Here is a 17,358-nt window from a genome sequence, read left to right on the forward strand (position 1 = left end):
ATAAGATTCGATTTGAAACCAATCCTATAAAACGTTTACTTAATTCAAAGCAGAAGTAGCCCAATAGGAAAAGTAGTGCTATATATATATAGCGGAGTATGAATGAAATAATTAATCAACCAATTACAAGCATAGGCATTTACCAATTAACCTTAAACTGTATGTGCATTTGCTTACAGTCAAAAACCTTTTATAAATGGATCAGATGTTGGATTCGGTCCAATCCGATCCAGTCGAATGTGAGTCCATTATAAATGGACCAGGTCTAATCCAGTTTAATGAATACTTGGACCATTGTGGATCAGTTCAATTCAATGTCTTGACTGTCCAATCTGTTTAAATTCGTTTTGATTTGGATTGGTTTTAACGCAAATTCAGTCCATTGACACCTATATTCTTATCTTATATCAATGGATCAGATATTGGCTTAGTCCAACCCAATCCAATATATTTTTATTATGGACGGAGTAGGTCCAATCCAATTTAATAAATATTTTGGACCGAATTATTGATCCATCCAATATGTCTTATTGGTCCGCCCAATCTGTCCAAATTGATTTTAGACTGGACGAGGTCCAATCCAAAACTGGTCCATTAATGATAAATAGAGAACATGCTTCATTCATTTTGTTGAAATTAGAGTTGGTCTACAATGAGACCAAAAAAAATTATATGTGAAAATGCAAAGAAGGCTACAGGAAGAAAGCTAGGCAACAAGTATACGTAAAGAAGTCGAACGCCAATGTATATAATATGACCACCTGAACTAACTAGTAGAATGTATACAATTCCAAATTCCAAAATTGGGTCAACACCTAACCCAGTTAGGCAATTGAACTTGTTTTGTAATTGTTAACACATCCCATTTACTCGGTCATGGGGGGTTTTGTATATATATATATATATCTATATTTTTTTTTTCCGAAATATAAAATATTGAGCATGACGTGTCACGGTTATACCTATTCATCCAGATCCAGATGATTGAACCAACAGTGACCCCATGATAAAAATGATTCAGCCTCTGGGCCAGGTTATAAAACATTGTATATGAATGGTGATATCTTTAATTTTCACTTTCTATGAAATAAATCGAATAACATTAATTATTATTATTATTACTGTAATCACTACTATTCTTATTCAGATGGAATAAGAGATATATAATTAAGCAATATAACATTATATATGAATATAAATAAATAATCAATGTCAAGAATACTGAATAAGGACGAAAACTGGAATCATCCCAAGTAGTATTAGCAAACTTTCGCTCTTCTTACTCGATGGTGGTGAATTTGAAGTCCTATTATTGGAAGGCTTACATGGCTGAGAAGCACAGGTACCTGATGAATAATCAGAAACTCTGCAACATTAAAGAAATAAGTGAAAGTTATGTCACTAGTAAATTAGTACGTAATTAACAAAATAATATACTGATAACGTACGATGAGAAAATAATAATCAGAGTCTGAATCGATCCACTTACTTCAACTTTAAGTTGTTATTGTTGGTGAGTGAAGCTGGTATTGATCCACTAAATGTGTTATTTTCTAGGTTTCTTTGACAAAGAAGAGAGAATAAAGGGGTAAGAGAAAAAACAATAAGAATATATACGTTTCTGCCTATTGTATATTTTTTGAAAATATGAGTTAACGCATGAAATATGCAGAAGAAATTAATGTTTCCCAAAAACGACTTACAGGGAGTTGAGGTTGGGAAAATCTCCCAAGAAATCAGGGATTTTTCCAGTTAGAAGGTTGTTATGCAAGTCTCTGGAAGCCATTAACAAATAAACAGAGAAAATACAAGATCAATAGAAATTTACACTTTAATTCTATTCATCTGTGTAACCAGTACTTCTATCAGTTGCAATTTTCACTTACATCTGTTGAAGGGCATCCAAGGCACTAAAATCTGGTAGGGATCCTTTCAGTCCAAGGTCATTGAGTTTCCTAAATAAAAAAGAAAAGAAAAGGAAAGATAATTTACTTCTCATCACAAACATCCTATAAATCTTGATAAAGAAAAACAATTGATAAAAGTCATTTTTAATTAAAAATTATTCTTGCATATTTTGATAATTTTCTTAATATGAAATTAAATTGAATATAGGTAGAGGTGTGCAATAATAGATATATATATATATATATATATATATATATATATAAGCAGAAACCCTTTTGAACTAAACCTTGTTTTATGAACAGAGAGTGAAACTCTGAGTCTATTATAGGAGTACTCAAATTAAATAACAACAGTATTAGAAGATAGTAAGACATGAATTTCAAGAATGATTTGAAGGAAAGTAGATTTACAGTCTTGTTATTCGGGGTGTATTCTGATAACTACATTCAACCCAATCCCACGTAAATTTCTCTGGAAGACAAGGGTCGCCACTCCATTCTTGAAGTTGAGTAAAGGTCTTCTGTAACAACGCTAATGCTCTTACTGTCATAACAAAAGCAAAATGCACCCAAATTATAAGTTTCAATTTCTACCTGTCTCAAGACATCATAATATTTATATGATCATCAATTAATTCAAAGACTCCTACGGGCATTAAGAGAGTCTAATAATCGTAAGGTAAAAGGAAAATTAAGTAGAGGTTGGGGATAACAAATCCTAAGTCTACAAATTGATTAGATCAGGCCACTTGGAATAGTGCACACATTGAATCATTTGTGATGGGGTTGCAAATGGAATTAATGGAATATTGGTATACCTAGGTCCTATATCATAGGCGCGACCTGGCGGCCTGGACCACACGCCAACCTGACAACCCCGAGAAGCTCACCACCGTACCTCGCATTTTACGAGATTGTGACTTGTAATAGCTATATTAGCTCATCCGCTCCCCGATTTAGGCGGAAATGGGCAACATTACTGGTTGGTGGCTTTATCCCCACTTAACACGGAAACAGGTCCCACCACAGCAGGAATCCAGGAACTGCTCCACCAAACCCGCGAGGGCTCCAGTATATAAAGGTCTCACCCCTCAGAGGTGAGAAGGGATGGTAACCCCTGCTCTCTAGCTCTCTCATTCTCTTATATCATTTTCAACTCGCTACTAAGTGCTGACTTAGCCATCGGAGTGACTTCGCCGGGTAAACACCCCCAGGTTCTCTGATTTAGTTCTCGCAGGTCCCTCAGCTCCTGTTGCCTACAAAGATGAGCAGATCATCAACAGCACGGAGTAGCCAATTCAGTTCCCGTCGCTACTGGTAGCCAGATCATCTCCAACAGGGAGCAGTAGGGTTGCACTACGCTAGGGAGCTCCACTTCGGCCCCTGAGTCATAGGCCACTTTGGAGTAGACTAGCTGACGAGGTACTTAGTCAAAAAATTGATACACCACCAGAAACAGTTACATCAGTTTGGATATTGGTTCAACACAAGCTAATCTAATACAAATCGGTTACATATGGGCTAGGTCCAATTCAATCCAATAAATAGTTTGGACCATTAATTCTAGATTTGTCAAACTCAATGTCTTGTTGAACTGTACAACCTGTTCAGAGTCAACCCAAACCCGGTCCATTAACAGCCTAGCCATGATCAGCTTGTATCTATACCCTCTGTTTTTTATTTGAATTAGCTGAACAGCCATAGGATGTGGAAATCGACCTGCTTACACTAATTAACAAAAAGCAAAAATTGTGAAAGGAAAAAATAACGGATGACATCAATGAAAACATTGTAAATAAAACTTCATAACTAGGGAATAGGGAATAGGGATTGAAGACCAACCGTCCTTATTGAGGGTTCCATTAGTGAGCGAAGGACCGACACTAAAAAGCTCCAATGCATTGATTAATGGCGGAAGAGCAGAATCTGATGAGGATCTTAAAGAGAAGACTGTTCCAGAAGATGCTTTCGCCACAACGTACTTGTACGCGGCACCACCATATTGTAGGGTTATGGGATCAAAACTTGCCTCCTCGTTGATGTAAAGGAAGAAAGTTCGGTCAGAATTGGACTGATCAAGCAATTCGACGAAGTAGAGAATAATGTAGATGGTGATCTCGGTCTTTGGAAAATAAAGATTGAGGTCAAGGGTGGCTGAGTTATCGGTGGTCATTGCTGTTAGTAATGCGGATCTCGGAGGTTTGTTTGAGAATTCCACAACCGTGTTCAGCGAATCCCTCTTAACAGTGCTCAGTCTATTCCCTCCTTTGTCCGGAAACCAAAAACGATCATATGGGTCATCAGGGTACCTATATGATCAGAACCACAATAGAAAAGCATCGATCGGATTGGATTCAAATGTCAAATAATTCTTCAGATATAATCGACTGGAGATGTGTATGATTACAGTTGATATCAGGCTTTTCTTGGGCAAAAATCCGCCCGGCCGGCGTAAATCAACTAGTCGAAACTTTGAAGCTTTTGAAAATTAAAAAACAGAAAAGATAAAAAAAGTTGTGGATCACATACCGCAGAATTTTGTCTCCACCATAGTTTATGCGGTCTCTTGTGAATAATGGACGACCCGAATCAATGTCACTGTAAAGGCCTAAATCTAAGCTTCTCACATTTATACCATTAATGAAGGGATACTGGTTGTCTTCTGTCTGAGCAAGACATACGCTTAAAGAATCAAACTTGGTGACGTAGATGACTTCGTAGTAAGATGGGCCTCCACTGGCATTTACACCCTTAACCCAATCGTTGCCGTCGAACTGAAGATCAAACGTCGGTGGAGACATTTTGCCGTCGTAATTTCCATAGTAGAAGTATGCACGGAGAAGGACACGCTGTCCCTTGCCTCCGGCGTTTATGGAGTAGCAGTTCTTATTTCTGGTGGGGAATACTCTGAGGGTAGAGTAGATGGGAGAAATTGATGATTCAGGAGCTGCTTGCACAGCTCGGCTTTCACCGCTTTTAATGTATTGATCATCTCCGACCCATGTTATATTATGCTTATCATCGATGAAAGACTTGGATGAGCCACAGTCTATGCTCACAAACACTGCAAAATGGGATTTCACATCAAGTAAATAAAAGGGTTTGATCATTACAGACTCTTCACATAAACACAAACACAATTAGAGAGAGAGAGAGAGAGAGAGAGGAACTCACCTACAGCCACCGTTGACGTGATGGGTAAGGCCAGAAGACCTAGAAGTATTTGCAGGAGAATTAGAACAAAGTTACTGATCATTGTGGCCGGTGATCTGTGAGAGAGAGAAGACAGATCGATGCTCGCTCTGCTCAGATATATGAAAGTTTTGTATACATTTGTTCTAGCTATATGCGATACATCACCCACTTTGACAAATTGTAGTAATTAACATACAGTAGAGTCTAAGCATTATTTGCAGACGCATGTGGAGATGCATGGATCTTCTCTTTGACAAATTAAATAGCCCGCAGTCAAGCTAGCATCCAAGTAGCAAGTTGAGAGGGGTTGCCTCAAAAAAACTCTTTGTAGGATTAATGATGTATTTATATACAAGCAACTATATATTTCTCAAATTTTAATTAATATGTAAATTAAAAAATGTTGACTAAAGGGATTGGTTAGGAATTATCTTATAAGTTGTAGCACAAACTCCGATTCAAGTGGAGGACTGTAGATGATTTTATCTAATTGAGGTCAATCTGTATCTTGTTCATAAAACAATGTTGGGTCATAGGCACCCTTCAATATATTAGGTTGAATGGATCCCAATGACAAGATTGAGATTAATCTGTTTGTTAATTAATCAACTGCACATGGCTTACCTGCAAACAAGGGTAGTAGAATAAATTGAGGAGAGTGGAATAAAACTTCACTTGATAAAAGACAAGTTATCTAAGCATAGTGTAATGGTAAATTTGTTGCCTTTTGACCCAAGGAAAGGATCCGGCTTCAATATTTTCCCCTCAACCCATGGTTGATCTGAATGGTCAAACTAATTAAGTGACCTATTACTCAACCAAGTGTTCTCGGTTTGTTTCACCCCAAACCACTTGCAAAAGATTGTTGACTTGGTCATCAACTTAATCACTAGATTGATTGAACTATTGATCCATTTAATTCAATAAATATCCACAGGTTAGACATTAATTTTCTTTTTATGCTGCTTTGTTTTTTTTTTTTTTGCACTTTTATCTATTTTCGTCATTAATAACAATAATTCTCATTTATCACATATTTTTATATAATATTAAAAATGTGTCCAAACTTTCAAAAAATATATATGATGAAATTTTCCACAATGTATTTTTTTTCTACTTATATCATTTAATTTTTGACATCATAGGTTTAACCTGGACATTTGAACTACTAACCAGGAGAAAAATGCGGTTCCAGTTGGATTTTGAAAAAAATCTAATTTTTATTAGTGTTTTTAAATTTTACCTCATTAGTAGGTCACATATTAGATATTAATTTTATTTTTCTAATTTTTTGTGTTACATTTTTATCATTACTAAAAACAATTTTTTGACATATTTGCTTTTGTTTGATATCATGAATATATAATATTAAATATATGCCCAATTTTTTTACAAAATTTATATATTTTTTTGTTGTATTTTATCTATTTTAGATTTTTTCTATTTAACTATGACATTATGGATTGGACACTTAGATGGTTACATTGCTGATCTGCCACCAAGACCTAAAAGATTAAGAGTAATTTAGTGATCATAAAGTCCAGAGACATTCAAGGTCCATTATTGTTGTTGGTGGTGTTGTTGCTACTAAATACATGCATTTTCTTTCATTAAGGAAGAAGAGAAAGATAAAAGAGGGAGATAGTTTACGCATTAATTTTAGTTGTTAGAAGGGGATTTCAATGGGTTATGTTTCGCTATGGGTTTGCCTCAACCTGAACCCAATCGTAAGCAGCAATGCAGCATCAAGTAGATATGACCAGTACTGTTTGGGTAAGATCTCAGACCAAACCGCTAAAATATGGTTTGAAAATTTTTCAAACTAAACTTTAACCAAATCAAACCGTTTTATTATAGCTTTGTGCAATTTCTAATACAGTTTGAGTCATTTTACTGGGTTTAACCCAATTAAAAAGATATGTGCTAACATGCTATACTTTACAATTTACGCTTTCCTTTGGTTTACAAAATGCAAGAAACTGAACTGAAATCATAAACGATATTTTAAAACAATCCTAAACCAAATCAAACCTTCTACATCCAAACTGCAAAATTTCAGTTTGGGTCAGTTCCATTTGGCGTGCCGGAACTTATAATTAAACACCCTTACACTTAGATTGGTATTTATAAGAAAGGTTTTAAATGGCTAAAGGCAGAGGGTGAGGCAGTTGGGTCTCAAAGGGGTGAGGCATAAGCCTTAGAAACATGGAAAACAAAAAATTAAGAGCCTATATGGCTTGTTTGATATATTAGACATTGATTCATGGTTCAAATTATAGATACATCCCAATATGCTGAAAGGAGTGTATCTAATATCAATACTTTGAACCATGCACATCTTTTTTTCTTTTCAATACTTTGAAAGGAGTGTATCTAATTTTATGTTATTTAATTATTAAAAAACGAGCTTTTTAAACAACATGAAAAGGGGTATCATATCTTTTAGATGCTTTGAACCTTACATGAGATAGACTCATACGTAAGTAGTTTTTTTCCCAAAAATCTCTTTAGGGATATGAACCAACATGTTTTAAGAGCAAGACATTTTGTTTTGTTTGTTTCACTTGTTGTAAGCATCAAAACGAAATGCAACCCGCCTCTAATATGCAGAAGAGTTGATAAAATTTTAAAATGGGAAGGAAACAAGTCTTCCATTGCCGAAAACCGCAATCTATCTTTAACTTCAAACTGGGAGGCCTCAGAATCGTTCATGTAATGCCTCTCATGTTATAAGTGATATTAATCCAGTTTTTTAAACTGCTAAAACGTGAAATTTAATTATTTTAAAGATCACTATCTAACACCTTTATGCATTAGTGAAGAGTGACCAACTAACCATATGTGTGATGCATATGCTTTCGAAGAAATAGATTGTTAGAGCATGGGGTGAATGGGCAAGTGGATAAGAATAAATCATGAAAAATATAGAATGTGAAAAATAAAACAAGCTATTTTTTATACATTTATATATACTAGTAATTAAGCGCGTGCATTGCACGTGAGAATTTTTCTTCATCTTAACTACTTGAATTTTAGATATACATCATAGTTAAGGTAGAAATTAAAAATTAATAAAAGTAACATTATAATTAAAACTAAACGTAAATGCTTGTTGTAAATGTCCAAATGCACGTGGAAATTTTAAATTATAATAACACTTATTATTATTATTATTATTATAGTAGTAACTTTTTTGTATTCCATTTATATCATAATAAAAATAATTTTTATTTTAACAATTATGTTTATTTAATATAATGAATATAGAACATTAGAAATGTTTCCAAATGTTTTCAATAAAATTCTACACTTTTTCATTTTTTGTGTTCTATGTTTTTTTTCTTTAAATATTTTATTATTCAATTATGACATCATGAGTTTCTTTGAAAAGTTGGACCATTGACCCACCATCTAAATAAGAAAATACTTTGCTTTTGGATTAGTTTTAAGTTATATATTTCATTTACAATATATAAATAATTTCTACTTATCATACTTAATTTTTGTTTGACATAATTAATATATATTTTTTTATATATTCTTTTGATTACTTGTACTTTTTAATTTTTTAAAGAATTTTTATTTAGCTATCATATTATCGATTAATCCATTTGACCCAAACCACTAACCCACCACCCAAAAAAAATTACTTTGATTTCTATGTTGACATTAAATTTGGTATTACATTTCCATCATTGATAAAATTATTTCTTATGTAAAATACTTATTTTTGTTAAATATAATGAATGTATAATATTAGATATATACCCAATATTTTATTTTTATAAATATATAACATTAGATATGTGCCTAAATGTTTCTCTATTTTTTTCTTTGTATTTTTATTTTTAAAAATTTTATTATTTGACTATGACATTGTTTCATTTCTAGGTTGATTTTAAATTTGGCATTTCATTTTCAACATTAATAAGAATACTTCTTACATTTCATAATTTTTTTTCTTAGTATAAATTAATATACAATATTAAAGATATGCCCAATTCTTTTTATTTTTATTTGTATTATATATTTAATTTATTTTATTATTTAATTATTACATTATTTATTAACCCATTTGTCCACAAATGGTAGAATTTCTTACCCACCACTAGGAGGGAAGAAAATGGTTTTGTTTTTTAATTTATTTTTTAAAATATTTATTTTTATACTATTAAAATTAATGTCATGAATTTAATTAGTAGAATTTAATGATGAGAAAAATATATCTTAAATATAGGATTTAATGAGAGAATATACCTTAGATATGATATTTAATGAGTGAAAATAGAAAAATAGTTTTATTTTCATCATTAATAAAATCATTTCTTATTTATCATACTTATTCTTGTTTAATATGCAAAATATATGATGTTAAAAATGTTCTCATTTTTTTAATTTCTGTATTTTTGCATTTTATCTATTTTTGAATTTTATTATTTAATTGTGACAACATGGATTGTCCCATTTGACAAAAAATGATTTAATTTCTTATAACCACCTAGACGAAAACACTTTTTTCAAGGTATACTTTAAAAGTATAAGTTTTTGTGTTATTAAAATTATCAATTTATTATATATGGATTTAATTAATAGAATTTAATGATGAGAAGAAACAAAAATGCCCTAATTATAGGATTCAATGAAGGTGAATGCAAGTTAATACCTTAAATTTTGGGTTTAACGAGAGGGAATTGAATGCATTGAATATCTTAAAATTACCTCTTTATATCAATAGCCAATTACCGTATTTGCCCTATTTTTTATGAATAAATTTAAATATGGAGGGATAAATTTTATCGTCAAAATATTCAAGAAAAATTATTGAGGCTATTTGTACTTTTTAAAGTAGTATAGATTATGTATGGATTTAATTAGTGGAATTTAGTGACGAGAATAAATAAAATGTTTTAAGTATATGATTTAATGAGGGTGAATAAGAGTTAATACCTTAAATGTGTGATTTAATGAGAAGGAATTGAATGCATTGAATAATAGCATTCAAATTACATTTTCTACCCTCACAAATAGAGGGATCATATTTTAAAAAAAGAGTATTTCAGTCAAAAAAATTCCAAAAATTTTAGAGGCTTATTCGTACTTTTTATAGTAGTATAGATATAGATATAGATTTATTTATTATTTGTTTATTTATTTATTTGTTTAATACACTAATGTATGCAAAACAAATCATTCTTTCTATTAATTACATTTCTATTTTACCCCTAGACTTACATTTTGGGGCCAAAGGCCCAAAGACATAAGCCTCAAACAAGCCTAAGCCTTAATGGTGAGGTCTGAGGCTATTGAATCCAGGCCCCTTTTTTTGCCCTCACTTCTAGGTTTACTCCTTTGACCTCGCCTCAAGTTACTTTTAAAACAATGTTTTTAAGTATATTTCAATAGATTGGATTCAGCACCGATATACCTCAATCTGAACCAACCTGTAATCCGATCTTACTGACCTGGCGCTAACCTCTGAAGTGAATTTTTATCACTTAATCGGATCCATTACATTCCTAAAACCCGACAGGAGTTGAGTTCATGTTCTTTGCATTCACCATAGAGATTATTTTGGCTTGGTTTAGTCGTTTAGGGTAGTAGACTCGTATAGCAAGCATGTTTGCATGAGGTGGTAACAACGAAAAACTATAGACATGATATCTCTCAGCCTCATGCGCCTTTGGGACCTTACGGCTACAAATGAAAATTTACTTGGATTAAAGTTTGGGATTTGTTTTTTTTTTTTAAATAAATTACTGAAGCTTCCCCTGAAGTTTTGTAATTACGTTAACCTTCCCTAGGCTCAGTTTGGAAGGAGTACAAATGCAAAACTATGTATTTTATATATATTTGTATTATACATATTTGTATTTGTACTCCTTCCAAACTGAGCCTAAAATTTTTAATATGGTATACTCCTTTTGTTACAATCACTAATAAGAGACTCGAAGTGTTCAAAATACTCATGAAATTATCATTGAATAGACTTGTTCATGGGCCGGGTAGCTCGATGGCCCGGCCCGCACTCCGGTCGGGCTTGGTCATGTAATTAGGCCCACGGGCCTAACACAGTAAGCCCGACTGTGTTTCGGGCCGGGCTCGGGATTTATCAAAAAAGCCTGGCTCGAGCCCGGCCCGGCTCGACTCGGCCCGACTCAGCATTATATATTTTATAAAATATATAATATGTATTTTATATATTATATAAATATATAAATAATATAATATTTATTAAAATATATATTTATAATTTAATATATACATTTTTTATTCTTTTCTTTATGATCTCTCTCTCTCTCTCTCTATTCAGCTACTAACAGTATGGGCTAAATTTCGGGCTCGGGCCCAGGCCCGGGCTTCGGGCATTTTATGAGGGTCGGGCTCGGGCAGGGGCCTTAGAAAATTATGTTAATGTAGAGTGAAAGCCCGGCCCAGCCCATGAACAGATCTATCATTGAAGATGGTTTAGAAAAAACACAATAATGATGTCATCGAAAAGCGCCTAAGTCTCCGGAGCAGCTCAAGCATGTCCTATAAGAGAGAAAACGAGGTCAGAGGGCCTAGGGTGATATCTCGAGCTTGTAACTCCGACAGTAAAATTAGTTATGCTGAGTTACCCAGAGGGTGGTTGGATATTCAATGAGTCATAAAGTATGAATTGAATGCTAATCTATCTCTTATATAAGATTCAGGATTCCTGTCAAAGTATATACGTGTCGGACAAGTATAGGACACTTGTCATAGCTTAAGACACCTGGAGCTTGCTTTGCCTTGGTGGAGTTCGGATAGGACACCTAGGGCTTTGTTAAGACACCTGTTACCCGAGCTTGACCACATGGTGCTCGGCTCGGACATCTGTGGCGTGATTCAGGCCATCTGGTATCTGGTCGAAACACTTGAAACCCAACACTGGCACCTGGAGCCTAATCAGGGCCACCTGTTGCATGCATCAGCCCCCTGGTGCTTAGCTGTGACATGTTGTGGCAATTTGTCCTCCATGTTTCTAATGTACGAAGTGGGCCCAAGACCGGTTAGCTGGCAAGCTATCTTATGTGTCGACGGTCTTGTGACATGTACTGCCAGGTAGTCGTTTTATGGACAAGTGTTGGAATGTGGGGAGATCTCTCGGAAGAAAGCTCGTCTCGCCTATTGTACATACGAGTTGAGTTAAGAAGTTAAAGGTGGTTTTACAGGTGATCGAGGTGACTCTTATCCTCTGAGATGATGGCATTAAGGCGAATTCTGAGTTGAAGACAATGTTGTAAATCCACCTAAACATGCCACGTGTCCAATTATTCGGAGGTCCGATTTACTCTTATCAAATAACAATAAAAAAAAGAATTTAAAGTTACACTTATCTCTTAGTGAGTGATTGATATAAAATACAAATTTGAAAAATAAATCAATTTAAAAAAAATTAAAAGGATTTGAACGAAAAGAAAATTTGAAAAATAAATATTTTGATGAAAAATAACCACATTTTTCTAACATTTTGATGCAAACTTCAAGAAAACTGATTGCAATTATCCAAAAAAAAAAAGAGAACTGATTGCAATTATCAAATTAACTGCGCAACAACCAGAAACGAGGTTTCACACCTGGCGCACCGGTCCCGGAGCAGAGCCGAAGGTGTACAAGAGAAAGAAAACAAAAATTTCCCGACTTTGTGAAAGGATGTTACCGTGGAGACCGGATTTGCTTCTCACACCTGGCGCCTCACAGGCGTCATACACGCACATCCTACCATCCATTGAAACATCTTCCGCACTTATTAATTATTATTCCCAATGCACGGTGGATGTGTATGTAAAGCGCCTAGTTGTGAGAAGCAGATCCCGTCTCGTTACCGTGTTAAGAGTCTTAGGACTTGGGGAGCGGAACTGCCGAGGAAGAAATCGTCACGAGTCAGCGCAAACCGCTCCATGCATGAATCGAGATCATCGGACTCCGACTCAGCGCAAACCGCTTTTTCGGCTTAATCCCGCAGAATCTTCTAAATTATTTAATGGGAAGAGGTTCATTAGATTATCGATTCTGTGCAATCTGTCAGACATCGTACATCTCTTTCTTTGAGAGCATTTATTTGCTTGGTTGACGTGCCACAACTTTCTCAGTTTCTTGGACACTTGTACAGTTGCACTTGCACCCAAGAAGACTTCAAGTTTTGTGCAGTAAACCAGGTATAACTACCGGTTTTTGGTAATCCAGCCATCAATGCCATTCTTAAGCAAACCCTATCTCCCAACGGTTCCCTTATAAGAGTTTGATTAGAGGTTTTGAGTTCTCTGACAAAGAAGGCGCGTGATGGATGCTCAGGGGTGATCTGTTAATGGCGTTTTCCAGACATCACTTCACCGGTAAAAGTGGAGTTTTTCTCTCAGCTTTTATACTGTTTTTCCCTTTCTATTTGAAAAACTTTGGCTAAAGTTTAGTGTGGCTTTCGCCCATCGACAGAAAAATCAATATCAAACATGTTATTTGCAGTAATGTTTGTAATCTTTAGACGGGTTTTGATGTGTTACATGAGCATTTGATCGTTTCTGGGTGGGCGGGTTGGGGAGGAGAGAGACGACGACGCAGATAGGAAAAGCAGCGTCGCAGAGATGGTGAAGAAGAACAAGGAACCCAGGAACGAAAGTGCGTTTGGATCATCATCATCAAAGAAGAACGTCAAGAGAGGAGATTGGACTGCTGAAGAGGAGCAGAAGCTCGTAGACCACGTCAGCGTTCACGGCGAAGCCAAATGGGGGTCCCTACCTGCTAAGGAAGGGAGTTTCTCCGAGGATGAGGAAGATTTGATTATTAGACTCTACAATTTGCTCGGTAGCAGGTAATTACTATCAGACTACATGTTGCCATTATCTGGTTGTGCAGCAGCAACGAGCTAGGCAAAGCAGGAAAAAGAAAAAGAGGGTAAAACAGATTGGGCTTTGGCCTGAAAATTTGGGCTTCACTTTAAATCCATCTGCTTGATTTATTTGAGGTCTTGGGTAGGCCAGGCCTAGATGATATTTTGCTCTTCCATGATATATTTATTAATTATGCAATCTATATAAGTAATTATCTTTTTATGGGATCTATATGATAAGGATCCAAAAGGATCCACATGGGCCTGGTTGGCTTCCAGTTTGATCTAGCCTACTCCTGGAGGACCAATCTGGTTTATAACCCTGGTGGACAATGCAAATTTCTGAATGTGTTTATTCATTTACTTTTGCTGTCAGATGGTCTCTAATAGCAGGGAGATTGCCGGGTCGAACAGAGAACGAAGTGAAGAATCACTGGATTCACCATTTGAATAAGAGGGTTTTGACAATTACAGAGCTAAATCAAAGGGCTGGTGGGGGTAACAGCAATTCTCAGACTTCTAATGTTCCCACAAGTGTTGCAGAGGCGTCCAACCTGAGTCCAGTAGTAGATGCTTGTTGCCCATTTGATACTATTATCAGAAGCTCTGAAGGGTCGACGCAGATGAATCCGCCCTCCGAGACTGAGAGTGAGTTGTACTTGGACATGGACGAACTCCTGGACTTCTCTGCATTGTCTGATTTACCCTGATCTGGCGCACCTGGACGACAGAGAGTTGATTGGGAGTTGATGAAAGATCACTACAGTTAATTCAAGTACAGAACTCAAGATTGTTGAATGAAGAAAACACCTTTTATATGTACTGCAGTTATAATTACTACTTCATTTTAAACCTCTTAAGGATTCATAAGTTCAGTTAAGGGATGGATTTTCTACCATCAAGCAAGCATTGAGACCAAAAGAGCTTAGGACTCTTCCACCTTGCTGACTTGCAGTTCAAGCCACGGATTAGGATTTATCACCTAACCTTTAGGCTATGTTTGGTTTGAAGGAAAAAGTAGGGAAAGGTAGGTTACCTTCCTTTTCCTTCAAACCAAACATATCCTTAATGGGGATATGATCAATCAGTTGTAGTCTTGTAGAGCAAAAACTCATTACAAAATTCCAAGATATAATGAGATTCCACGGTGGAATCTCCATTGGAGAAACAGAATTTCAAGCTCTTTGTTTACATGCTTCATTGCTAGCTAGAATCTGCTTGGTTTTATTTTTCAATACTTGGTTCGGAGTATCACTTTTTCGACATATGATGGTGGTGGTTTACAAAAGAATTCCCCAAATCCATGATTTTGAGGATAACGTAACCCAAGATTTGAGAAATTCAATCCTCTACATCTTCCTTGGTTAAACGTCCTACTTCACAAGTTTTGGACAAGTTAACATTACAAGACCCTTAGGCTGTCAATGGGTTGGGATGTAATTGGGCCAGTATCAGTTTGGTGGTTCTGAACTGATTTAGTGTGGGAGAAGTATATACATTGAGATGGGTGAAAAAAAAAAGATAGGGTTAGAAATGAAGTCATTCTGAAGGGGAAAATCTATGATAAAGGAATATGGGAAGAGAGTTTTGACCAATCAAAATCCATCCACGTTTATAATTCCAGTTGGTCGGATGTCATATCTAGGGGTGTCAATGAACCGGTTTTAGGTTGGATTCTGTCTAAATCAAAATCTATTTGGACAGACTAGACGGACCAATAAGACATTGAATTTGGATGGATTGGACGGACCAATATGACATATTGGATTGGACCTGGTCCATCCATAATGAATTTATATTGGATTGAAACAATATCTGCTCCATTGATAGAAGATAAGAATATAGGTGTCAATAGATCAGGTTTGAGTTGAAACCAATCTAAATTAATAGGAATTTGAACAGATTAGACGGTCTCTGGACCAGTTCAAAATATTTATTGGACTGGATTGGACCAGATCCATTTGTAATGGACTCACATTGGACTAGATCGTATTAGACCAAATCCAGTCCAATTGACACTCCTAGCCATATCTTTTGATATCAGTGATCAATTGCAAGTAATGGGTTGGAGAGGGCCAGGGATAAATCAAAAGGTAGGTTTTATAAAGTAAAAATGATTTAAATGTTAGAAGAGAATGGCAAAATAGGATTCATGGAAACCATCCCAAATAGTTGTGGTAAAGGTTCAAATGATGAATTATAAGATGATATGCATGTATATTATAAAGATTAAAAGATACCTCAGTTTAATACCTGTTTTATTCATTGTATACTATAATATTATCATAATATAACATCAAAATGTGTTAGCAAATGAGTATGTTTGTTGTCAAAATAAATATTAAAACCAAAGCCGTTTCAATTGATAATTGAGTTGGGTTTGGTTTGGTTCTGCTATTACAAGCAAACACTTTAGGTTTGAAACCGGATCTAAACCTGACCTAGGTATACCCGCCCTGACCCATTTGGCAGTACACAGCAGACTCTTTGAATACAAGTTAGATAGAATATATCATTGTTTGAACTTTGAATACAATTAGTTCCATGCATTAGTTTATCATGAGCTCTTTCAAAATCGCAAATAGTGTTATAAAGAATATCAATAAGAGTCTTTTTTTTTTGTGGTCAAAGAATAATGGCAAATAGCCATTCCATTTAATGAGATGGGACAAGATATGCTTACCGAAAAGTTGGAGTGGGCTTAGCCTAAAAAATTATCGTGGGTGAATGAAGCTTGCTAAGCTCAGATGGAAAATCCTGAAAGATCAAAATAATTTATGGATAAAAGTGGTTACCCATAAATATTTGAGAAATTGAGACCTCTAAAATACCCCTATTAAAAAAGGTATTTCTTGGGCCTGAAGAACGATTCTTAATGCTAGAAACCTACTTAAGAGGGGTATTGGTATGGTCATTTGTAATGGGCAGAAAGTGTTTTACTAGAAAGATAAATGGATTGACCTTGGCTCTATTGAGGATATAGTGAGTAGTGATTCTCCTAATTTTGGTAATGATATCAAAGTCGAGAAATTTATAGATCACGAGAGAAAGGTGTGGAAGGAAGATAGTATCCGTAGTATTGTTCCAAATCATGTTTGGAACAATATAGACCTACTTTGATTCCTTTGGAGTCAAAGGATGATATCATTATTTGGTTAGGTGATCCCAAAGTAAATTTCACCATTAAGTCAACTTATAAGGAGGCTTGTTGCGTGGTAAAGGTAGTGAGGGTTTAAATCAGGTTCTCAATAAGGTTTGGGGCCTTAGGATTCCCCCAAAATTGAAAACATTTATATATTTTTTCTTAAATAATCGCCTTCCAACAAAGGCTATGCTCATATCTAAGGGCCTACCCATTAATGATTCTCATTATTTTTGTAGTGAAATTGAGAATTCTGAGCATATCTT

The 17,358-nt window shown here is 35.0% G+C and overlaps 2 protein-coding genes across 3 annotated transcripts; one reads left to right on the forward strand and one right to left on the reverse strand.

The window, feature by feature from the left end:
- Positions 1–1,065: 1,065 nt before the first annotated feature.
- LOC104596370 (uncharacterized protein At1g24485-like) lies at positions 1,066–5,288 on the reverse strand. The gene is made up of 8 exons (XM_010257477.3): positions 5,082–5,288; positions 4,437–4,971; positions 3,750–4,216; positions 2,319–2,451; positions 1,887–1,955; positions 1,704–1,775; positions 1,490–1,561; positions 1,066–1,366 (listed from the first exon to the last, which is right to left on the reverse strand). Exons 1-8 carry the CDS (start codon positions 5,161–5,163, stop codon positions 1,213–1,215), a joined length of 1,584 nt encoding a protein of 527 aa, XP_010255779.1. The 5' UTR covers positions 5,164–5,288; the 3' UTR covers positions 1,066–1,212.
- Positions 5,289–13,278: 7,990 nt separating this feature from the next.
- Positions 13,279–14,848, forward strand: LOC104596369 (transcription factor MYB3-like). Of its 2 annotated transcripts, XM_010257476.3 has the most exons (3): positions 13,279–13,459; positions 13,587–13,932; positions 14,327–14,848. In XM_010257476.3, exons 2-3 carry the CDS (start codon positions 13,706–13,708, stop codon positions 14,658–14,660), a joined length of 561 nt encoding a protein of 186 aa, XP_010255778.1. In that variant the 5' UTR covers positions 13,279–13,459; positions 13,587–13,705; the 3' UTR covers positions 14,661–14,848. The 2 variants fall into 2 exon arrangements, with proteins under 2 accessions (XP_010255778.1, XP_010255775.1); XM_010257473.3 differs by having other exon boundaries at positions 13,279–13,932.
- Positions 14,849–17,358: the final 2,510 nt, after the last annotated feature.

This window comes from Nelumbo nucifera, chromosome 1 (genome assembly GCF_055504915.1).
Source record: "Nelumbo nucifera cultivar China Antique chromosome 1, China Antique-T2T, whole genome shotgun sequence".
Taxonomy (NCBI): Eukaryota; Viridiplantae; Streptophyta; class Magnoliopsida; order Proteales; family Nelumbonaceae; genus Nelumbo; species Nelumbo nucifera.

Excerpts from the sequence above, each read along its gene's own strand:
- LOC104596370 (XM_010257477.3), bottom strand. The coding sequence starts at position 5,163 with ATGATCAGTAACTTTGTTCTAATTCTCCTGCAAATACTTCTAGGTCTT. Across the intron at positions 4,972-5,081 it reads CACGTCAACGGTGGCTGTAG|TGTTTGTGAGCATAGACTGT; the intron begins GTGAGTTCCTCT and ends CCCATTTTGCAG. Across the intron at positions 4,217-4,436 it reads GGTGGAGACAAAATTCTGCG|GTACCCTGATGACCCATATG; the intron begins GTATGTGATCCA and ends CTGATCATATAG.
- LOC104596369 (XM_010257473.3), top strand. The coding sequence starts at position 13,706 with ATGGTGAAGAAGAACAAGGAACCCAGGAACGAAAGTGCGTTTGGATCA. Across the intron at positions 13,933-14,326 it reads TACAATTTGCTCGGTAGCAG|ATGGTCTCTAATAGCAGGGA; the intron begins GTAATTACTATC and ends TTTTGCTGTCAG.